The sequence below is a fragment of the Salvelinus sp. IW2-2015 genome, linkage group LG16, assembly GCF_002910315.2.
Source record: "Salvelinus sp. IW2-2015 linkage group LG16, ASM291031v2, whole genome shotgun sequence".
Classification (NCBI taxonomy): domain Eukaryota; kingdom Metazoa; phylum Chordata; class Actinopteri; order Salmoniformes; family Salmonidae; genus Salvelinus; species Salvelinus sp. IW2-2015.
The window spans coordinates 17,845,269-17,855,777 of record NC_036856.1 but is presented as its reverse complement, the minus strand read 5'-3'; the positions used below and the strand labels follow the sequence as shown (position 1 = coordinate 17,855,777).

The window sequence follows — 10,509 nt, the reverse complement described above, 5'->3', positions numbered from 1 at the left end:
TACTTTTCCCCTTAAGCTCAGTGAACCATTCACATTTATCTTTAATTCAGAATGATCTGATAAGCATCTGAAATCAGAACCTGATTTGTCAATCAAGATTGTTAAGCCACTTTTCTGCTCTGTCATTCGCATTTATTTTTAATCTCAAATTAAAATAAAGGCTTAGGTAATAACATTGAGACAATACCACAATGGTGTCGTTTAGCACTATCATGGCAGTAGCTTGCCTGTGTTGGTCCCGTGTGGCTCAGTTGGTAGAGCATGGCGCTTGCAACGCCAGGGTTGTGGGTTCATTCCCCACGGGGGGACCAGGATGAATATGTATGAACTTTCCAATTTGTAAGTCGCTCTGGATAAGAGCGTCTGCTAAATGACTTAAATGTAAAATGTAAATGTAAATGTGTTCTAGCCCAGTCGGAGGTGTTGCATCATGATGGCTAATCCACACAGCCACTCATACTCCGCCATCAGAGACAATAATAATAGGGTCATATGAATTTGGAAATACTCTACAAGTTATTTCCCTTCAGCTTTCTCATTCCTACTGAAACACATTGCTATCCTATGTGCTTTCACAAAGATTACAAATGGGATGAAAATGTAGCATTTACACTTAACAGTACAAACATACTCTTTTCATAACCCGGATCTGGGGAAAGCTTTTGTTCGTGTGATGTACAGTATGTGTGCATCTTCAGTTGTGAGCTCTGCAGAGAGTGGAAAGAAAGGCAGCTGTCAGCTCTGTGGAGGGATAGAGAATTACCAGCATGCTGAGAGGGGGGACCACAGCTATAGTAAAATGGGGATGAATGACCCATTCCAGTGCACTAAACGTAGCTAAACACAGAGCTGTGGAAACAGTGCCCAGACTTCCCTCAACCTACCAACACCTCAGTCACCATGATGCACCCCATCATGATCGGCATCGTTGTTGTCAACACCTCCATCACCGTCATCTACTGGTTCTTTGTCCTCACAGAGGCCTTCCATAGAAAGAAAGAGTATAACTGACCTTACAGAGTTGTACTGCTCAGAGTAGATAGCTTCTGTGTTTCCTGTTTTGTCTGGGGGAAATGCTCAGTCCTCCACAGCTCCTGCCATTGGAGCACAGTTTTACACATAGGTAATGCATTTCTTTGAAACTGATAAACAAATATATTTCTGGATATAATTAACTGTATTTTTAACATTATATGAGGAGTTTTCTGACTCACAGTTAAGGCTGTGACCTTGTCTTGCCTCTGGCATTTTGGTGTTGAAGCTTATCTCCGGATTGGGTAGAGATTTAATCATACACACAATGCAGAGTGAAAAAAGCAGAAATCTCTTTTTTTCACTTGGTGTGTCATCTTATGGATACCAGATGATTAGTTACTACTGCTCAGATAAGGAGAGGAAAATTAACCAAATAAAGCCTTAGATCAGGGAAACAATACAGGGAAGTATATGGACTGTAGCGAAACAGCCAAAGGAATCTTTGTCTGCAGCTGAACCCAACAAGGTATTTTGCATCTCTGTTTTCCACGTTCTACAGTGTCAAAATGTGTAATTTGTTTACTGGTGCTACATTTGTTCACTCAACATATAATCAACAGGCTATGTATGATGCAGAATAATGTGGAAAGTAACTGTCTGTGCTCATTACACATCATCCAATATGCTTTCAATTAATTCCAATTGTATCCTTCTACTCTGCCAATTATATGATAATCAGTAATTGGCCTATTTATGGAGAATGTCCTACTAAATTGATACATATCTATTTTGACACATCTAAAAGACTTTCCATCAAACATGATTTGGTGGAAACCAGGTTTATATGAAATCTGTCAGAGAAAGGATGCCATTGACTACTCGTGGTCATACTCATTCACAGCCATCATTCTAGTCTGACAGGAAACACCCTTGAGGATTAATTAGGTCTAGGTGTCAAAGGTTATGAGGGACACAGACTTATTTAGAGTTAGACACAGAGGAGTGACTCGACTCTTCAGTCCAGTTTCACTCAAAGCTCAGGTGGAGTAGAGCTACTGACCCTGTTGCTGACAAGAGGGAYTCCAGTCCTCTCTGCCAGGCTAGCCTCACACAGCAGACAGAGACAGCCTGTTGTCTCAAGTTTTCTGCAAGAAGATCAAGATGCACCCAACCCTGAGGAGGTTGTCCTAGTCTGAGTGAGTAATGCCTTTACTGACTAGAGAGAAGGCTTTAGGTTCATTTCTAGGTTTTGCTAATGCTTTTGCTGTCAGTAATCTGCTTTTGATGAGGGAGAGTGGCTCATGTAGTACTTGTGTAGTATTCTAGTCAGTGATGTTACAGCTAATGCTAAACTAGCCTGAACTGTTGGGAGGCAGTATTCAGTATTCTGTTGGGAGGCGGTATTCAGTCTCGACTGCCTCAGCTCTGTTGGGAGGCGGTATTCAGTCTCGACTGCCTCAGCTCTGTTGGGAGGGCGCGTATCAGGTCTCGACTGCCTCAGCTCTTTGCGAGGCGGTATTCAGTCTCGACAGCCTCAGCTCTGTTTTCGAGGCGGTATTCAGTCTCGACAGCCTCAGCTCTGTTGCGAGGCGGTATTCAGTCTCGACACCCTCAGCTCTGTTGCGAGGCGTATTCAGTCTCGACAGCCTCAGCTCTGTTGCGAGGCGGTATTCAGTCTCGGACTGCCTCAGCTCTGTTGCGAGGCGGTATTCAGTCTCACAGCCTCAGCTCTGTTGGGAGGCGGTATTCCGTCTCGACAGCCTCAGCTCTGTTGGGAGGCGGTATTCCGTCTCGACAGCCTCAGCTCTGTTGGGAGGCAGTATTCCGTCTCGACAGCCTCAGCTGTTGGGAGGCAGTATTCCGTCTCGACAGCCTCAGCTGTTGGGAGGCAGTATTCAGTCTCGACCGCCTCCGCTCTGTTGCGAGGCAGTACTCAGTATTTTACGTGACATCAGTCTCCTCAGTCTGAGAGAACTCTTTCTGCACTTAGGTTGCATGAGGAAACGTCAACAGTGTTTTTACATGTACTTACTTCAGACACCTCCACATTTCATCTTACAGTCACTCTCTCGTTCCTGTGTCTTATTTAATTCCATCTCCCCACCTCATTAAGGGACATGATTTGGAGGGAAGTTGCTCTCCGGAAAGACAGGGCAGTGTCACAGGATGATATTTCCGGGCAAATGAGGAATGCACAACTGAATGGTGGGATGGGTGGGAAGAGGGGAGCTGATTAATAGCACTTTAAGCCTCTTTGTCCATAACTGAAGTCAGAACAAATATTTACCTACCAACTACTCAACATTACAAATAGCAACATATTCTCTGAAAATCAGACGTCTTTGTCAGTGGACTTCAGGGAAGTTCATTATGGGAATGAAGATATCCTTCGTCACAACAGATGTACTRTATGTTCCCCTTATTTGATCTTTCATTTTGAGAGTTTCTGCCCTGAAAAAAAAGATACTGCTACCTCCCTTATTCTCTTATTCTCTCGTCTTACCAGCCATAAGGCTCAGTATGAAGAATATACTGGACATGGGCCGCACAGACCAAGTCTCCATTCAGTTCATTGTTCTTTTCTTTGTAAAATAATCTTTCCACAAGATATCGTTCCATGATGGTGTTTTTCACCAACATGGTCAATTCATTCTCATATACCCCTAATCAACGTCCCCTTTCAACTAATTCAATTTGCGGATGGATTCCTCACAGACCAGAATACTTTGTACCACGGAGCGTCCTGGGGCCCAGACCCAGCCTATTGCCAGATGGGGAGAGGTGTGGATCCGCACCAGGACCTATAACCCCGGGCAGCTCCTACAGGCCGTGGAGAAAGATGATCTCTACTTTGTTTGCCTACGTCGCCTCTTCCCGGGATGCCTTTCACATGCCCTCTCATATGCTCTATGTCATAGTGGTAGTAGTGTCCTGCTATGCCATCCTAGGACACCTGATCAATGACTTGTACCATGACTTGGCAGGTAAAGTGGGATGATCACATGAGAGAAACAGGCAGGCAGGCAGACATCTTTGTAATCTGATTAATCCATCCWGAGTCCTTTCACTGTGACTCACCATTGATACTCGGCTTTCAGTTCACCTTCACACTTTGTAGCCTCAATCTGAAGCCATGGAACAGGCATGTCAGCTGGATCTGTGGATTAAGAGGGCTAGTTAAGGCTGCTTTTCAATCAAAAACACATACATGTAAAGGTGTAGTAGTGACTGAGTTTGTTCTTATATTTCCATATGAGAAATGTGTACATGCCAAACACAAACTGTCATTATGTGCACACAGACTGGGTCTGAGGAAGGTGCGTGTGACCGCAAGGGAGTGGAGAAGGAGGAAAAACTGCCGTCGAGGCGAAAAGGTGGATGACCATCAGAATAGTAGACGAGGGGAAGGGGATCCTTACAATGGTCAAATCTCCTAGCATATACAAGCAAAGACAACCTTCTTCTGAAGAAAACAGACCCACAGCTTTTTCAGTCAGTTGGGGTCAGAAGAACATTTTGCATAAGGTCCCCTGATAACAATTCACTGTCCACTCTATTCTGCTCTCTCCTCTGTCCTCAGTTCCTGCCAGGTTGGCTCAGCTACATCCCATCTCTGTTACTACCAATCATCTAATCCTGTTTTTATACAAATGAAATGAAACTGCAACCCAATCCATTTTTTAACAATGTAATTTAAGCATCAGATGCATAAACTAAGACACTGTATGTAGAAACAATTCTACTGTATTATAATGTCTGTACTGTATAGGAAAACAAGTGTAGACAGTTTGAACAATCCAACAGTGCAGAAACATTYATTTGTGCCAGTGCTCTGAGATTTTCCATTTCCTTTTGACCCCAGAGAAATAACAGTTGAATCTTTACTATAAGTTGTCAGCTGACATAACACCATGGGATTGAGCAGAACCTGAACCAGAACACATCCCTTTTGCGAGTGTAGAGCTATATGTGCTGCTGTAACGCTGTAGACGTAAATACATCTGTTTTCCTGAGGTGGCCAAAGAGGATGACCCTCGTTCCAATAAAGGAAGGACTAAACCTGTGTCTGTCTGTATGTGTATATCTGCTTTATCCCCTCATCCCGATCCTCCATTATCATGTGGCGCTAAACTAASCCAGTCTGACTCAGAGACAGGGCAGGGGAGAATAAGGCCTCAGCCTCAGCAGCTCAGGGACTTAGCAAGGACACACAAGGTCACACAAGACGTGCTGTCATTACCTACCATTCTGGTCTAGGACCACTATAGTACATAGAGGTGAGCAGCTCTGTAAGAGTAGTCTGGTAGGTCACTACAGCATTGGATATCAATATATGTTTTGGCATTAGAGGAGTTTGGTTGATTGGAATTCTTCCATTGCCCAATAAAGGCCAGGATTATTACAGATCTCAGATGAAACGGTGGGTTGACAGAGGGGTCTTGGTAAAACGATTAGTCAGACATGCTTAACAGTAATACTTACTGACAAAACATACAAAAATAAAGGAACCATACCCCCTATCTCGCTTTTGGAACTATGGATAAAAGCCCTCTCCGGCGACACAACCACCTCTCTCTCTTTTGGAGATGTGGGTGGAACCTCTGGCCTAATTTGCGCTTTTTGTTTTCCAATCCTAAATCCAGGCTCAGAGAACTGACCTTGACCTGGCCCTTACAGTACGTCACTAAGTACATTAGCTCGCGTGGGTCTCTTTGCAGTCAATGCAATCTGGGACTAGAGCACTCCTGCAGCCATGGCAACCTCATGCTGCGTGGTACCCAGCACAAGGGCTGCAGTGGGTTGACATGTAATACATCTAAAATAACAGTGGGAGAGAAGATTGATGAGCGAGATCAATTGATGGTTGTTTTCGAAGATTGGAGATTACTGTTGGAAATTAATAAAGCCTGCCAAATTAGGAAGCGGTGAAAAAAAACATTGATACTGGTAGGTACACATGTAGTTCTTATTTGAAAAAATCTTTGATATACATTACCTATAAAGAAATGTAATGTATACATTATACTGAATTGACTGCCAATATACTCAGCATACTACTTCAAGCACGTCTTTGTGTATGGACAGGTAGACCAGATGGCAACATCAATGAGGCTGCCACACTCCCCTTGAAGAAGAGTGGAGGTAGACTAGAGTGAGGGGACAATGGACCATAACTTGGACTATGGGGAACCACAAGAGGAGGAGGTGTTCTTTGAGAACTACAAGCCTCCCTCTCGGGACGCTATCACCCTGCCCAACTATGTTATCTATCTGTTCCTAGCATCGGTGGTGGCTCTGATCGCCCTGTACGCCATCATCAGGCACCTCATCAAAGAGCTGATTCATGACCTAGCAGGTACAGCTACCACTACACTCCCACACCACACTGAAGCCAACTGGATGCACTGTTTGTCTTGTGTCAGTCAGCAATGAAATGACGAGAATATTATCAAAATATCATAATCAAATTATAAGAAATTATCAATCGGTAGCTGACTACAAACRTGCTGATACAGTCTTGATTTCACTGAATTGAATATCTCTGTTAAAAATAATTTTGCCATATTGTGTTCTCCCCACCTCCCTTTGTAGACTACCTGTTTGGGGTACAGCCTGACGAGGAGGTGGTTAACCCCTGGGAGTGTAAGGACAAGTTCCAGGTGGACTGGTGTCCAGAGACCAACGCTGAGCTGGAGGCTATGGTCAAGGCGGAGGAGATCCACTGCCTGATGGAGGGCAACAAGAACATGCCTGCCATCTGGGTCATCTCAGATGGACGTGAGCCACGGCCCCCGCGCACGGGCCCCAGGGTCGCCTTCGGCAGGATGAGCTAGCTACAAAGGGGCAGACACACAGACTCAGACTGCTAGGGACAAGGCTGGGTACAGCAACGTGGCAGATGCACTGTAAACTGTAAGCCAAAAGAGATATACTGTGTTGTAATCATGTACTCATTACTGCATTACACAATAATCTCCACATGCTGGCAGCATGCCAAGAGCTTCATAAGTGACCAGTCCTTGTTGTATTGTTAGTGTTTAGACTAGGCCTTTAGATCTCCTTTTGACCATATGAAGAGGAAATGCTTTCAGGACTTTCAACTGTGAGCTATGTTGTTGAACACGTTTATTCCGTATGGTTTCCGATTTTAAACCATTTCTCTCACAAATACTCTTGTTTTCTATTTATTGTATTTTACACAATATTACACATTTGCATGCTATCCAGTAAACACATGGCATGATCGTTACTGAAAGCTGGTTTCAGGAACAAATGAAAAGTCATGAGTTTGGAGTGGACACACCTTTCAGGCAATAAAATCTGCTGGTATCATTGGCAACATGGTGCAATCTGGTTGCTCTCTGTGCTGTATACTGCACTTTGACCTCACAGGACGTTACCAGTCCAGAAGGAGTATCGTGACAGTGAATAGGTTCTACACAACACCAACCTCAGAGGCCTCCTGGGATAAACAAGGATTCATAATGTCTCTCCACAAAACTTTCCTGGTCTGCTTATTACTGGCTGTTTGTGTTAACCAGGCCCAGAGTGGTAAGCCAAACGGTAAGTCATCATCGTTGATCAATCATACTGGCTAGATATTGATGCAAAGCACTGTGTTTAACAACAGTTATGTCATAATAACCTCACCTTGCACCTTCCCTCTGAGGTCGGCATTATGTTACAGCTGTGAACACTGTTAGTCAGTACTAGCCAGCGATGCTTAACTCTTCGTTCAAATATCTTACATCATCATGATAATATACAGTCCACATACTACAACACTATCAATGGTGTGGTATCAATGAACAAATCAGAGTTTTCTGGTCAATACATAACTATTTATTCCTTATATAGATGGCTTACGGCTCACTACATCCAAGGGTGGGACCCTGCAGCCTTGGCTTGTTGGTCTGGCTGCTGTAGTGGGATTCCTCTTCATCGTCTTCGTCATCCTTATTGCACAAAGGCTTTTCTTCAAGAAGGACAAGTAAGTACCACAGAGGTGATAACCTAAATGTACTGCACCTGCATATATTCTGTGTACTTACATGGTATTGGTGACACTTGTTGTAAAGTGGAATGACAAGGGTAAATATCTAAGCAAAAATAATCTCCTTAACCTTAGAGATCCTATTAAATTACTATTCAAATTCCTAATTCTATGTCCTAAACATTGTTTTGACCATTCAGTACATAAAATGATTTAGCTTATTGTTGTTCTGCTATACTATTGTCTTATCAGTGCAGGCTACTAGCCATCTGCCAAGGTAATATTCAGCCAGTGACTACAATGACTACAATGACAAGTCCACAGAGATGACCAGAGGTGCCTTGTGTAACAGGCACCAGCAACCTGACTCCAGTGGTTTAAAGTACTTTAGTAAAAATACTTTAAAGTACTACTTAGGTCGTTTTTTGTGGTATCTGTACTTTACTATTTATATTTGTCAACTTTTACATTTATTTCACTACATTCCTGAATAAAATAATTAACTTTTTACTCCATACATTTTCCCTGACACCCAAAAGTACTCGTTACATTTTGAATACTTAGCAGGACAAGAAAATTGTGAAATTCACACACTTATCAAGAGAACATCCCTGGTCATCCCTACTGCCTCMGGCTCACTAAACATAAATGCTTTGTTTGTAAATATGTCTGAGTGTTGGAGCATGCCCCTGGTTCTCCGTAAATAAAATAAAAAAACAAGTAATATGGTGCTGTTTGGTTTAATAAATAAGCAATTTGAAATGATTTATACTTTTACTTTTTATACTTATGTAAATTTGAGCAATTACATTTACTTTTGATACTTAAGTATATTTAAAACTAAATACTTCTAGACTTTTACTCAAGTAGGATTTTACTGGGTGACTTTCACTTGAGGCATTTTTTTAAAACTCAAGTATGACAATTGGATACTTTTCCACTACTGCCTGACTCTTTACTGATGTAATATTTTCATACTTTAATATTGTGACCTCCCGTTGTCCTTAACTAACTTACCAGGATCTCACAAACAAGTGTATTTTCTTATGAAATGTTCAACTGCTGCAGTCCTAGACAGAAGGCTATCAAACTACACACGCTCATTGTAAAGCCCATGTTTTTGTCTTGCAGAGAGGAAGATGGTGGTTGGTATGAGAACCCTGCTGTAGAAATGGAAGCTGGAAAGGCCAGTGAGGTTAAACAAACCAGCCTATAGAGAGACCACCACTTCTCCTGCACATGCATTTCTTTCAACTCTATGATTGTCATATCCTATGTTTGTGCAATTAAACAAATTAAGAAAATATTGCCTGTTTACTGTGCAAACAAGATAACTCTTAACAGGATCTGTTTTATTGTTGGCAAAATTGTTTGTTGTGCAGTCACAGTGTTGGCTGTATTATACTGTAATGAATGACATGTTGATGGTAACAATAGTGATTTTGTCTCATTTAGTAACCAATACTTTTACACTAACAGAAACTAGTGATTTTACTTATACTACCACTAGATGGAACTGGATTCTCTTTTTACATTTAGAACTCACTAGACCTACAGTACTACACAAATTGTTTAGGGGAGAGTGGAGTAAGTTGAGCCACCCTTGTTTCTAGGAAACCACACACAATTTGACCAAACATTTAGGAAGAGGTCATCATGTCACGGAGTCTGTGAAGGAAGAAACCACATGGAAAAAGTGGTAAGCAAGTCAGGTCCAACAAAACTGATTTTCACCAAGTCAAATGAATTTATTGTGTTAGAGGCTTCATTATGTATCTAAACCAAAGCAGATCATTTTAAGATTGTTCTATATCAGTCGGGGTCTTAACTGTGAGATCCTAAACCTAGCATGAAAGTGCATCCTTGGAGCTGTGTGGGCTAACATAGTCAAAATGTTTGCCATGGGGTAAGTGAGCCAATGGTTGAGCCAATGGCAAGTTTAGTAAATTCCCAGGCCTAATGCAAGGCATTATCACTGGGATAGGAGGTAAGAACAGGGCTATGTTAAAAGTGTTTTTTTTTAAGTACAAACTGTTAGGTGTTAAACCTGTGTTAAAGATGCTTCAAAGACAAACAAGTGATTGTGTTGAATTGTGTTTGGGAAATAAAGATAGAGATGGTTTTAAAAAGGTAGTGGAAATATTTCATTCAGTACAGAAATGTATAGGCAGCTTAATTTTCCTGGGGTAAGTTGTACCAAGAGACCTCTTTTTTTTGGACAAGCTTTGTTTTCAAAATTGTAATGTTTACATGAATTCTATTTTCAGGGATACACAACATCCTGAAATATATGTAGATATCTTTGTTAGAAATAATACTATATTTCCTTTGACAGTCATGCTGAATGTAAAAAATGGCTCAGCTTACCCCACTTTCCCCTAGTCAATTTTAAATTGAGAATAAAGTGGAAATTGTGAAGCTATAGCTCAAATGTATCTAAATACATGTACTACAATCAATGTTATTGATTGGTCATTTGCAAGTATATTTTCGCTGTCAGTTGTTGCAATTACATCCCAAAATAGAGAATAGGTAGTGTA

At 41.8% G+C, this 10,509-nt stretch overlaps 1 protein-coding gene across 1 annotated transcript; it reads left to right on the top strand.

The window, feature by feature from the left end:
* The first annotated feature begins 7,315 nt into the window (after positions 1 to 7,315).
* Positions 7,316 to 9,273, top strand: LOC111975421 (uncharacterized). Its single transcript, XM_024003692.2, has 3 exons — positions 7,316 to 7,539; positions 7,834 to 7,966; positions 9,101 to 9,273. The coding sequence occupies exons 1-3, from the start codon at positions 7,317 to 7,319 to the stop codon at positions 9,183 to 9,185; spliced, it is 441 nt and encodes a 146-aa protein (XP_023859460.1). The 5' UTR covers position 7,316; the 3' UTR covers positions 9,186 to 9,273.
* Positions 9,274 to 10,509: the final 1,236 nt, after the last annotated feature.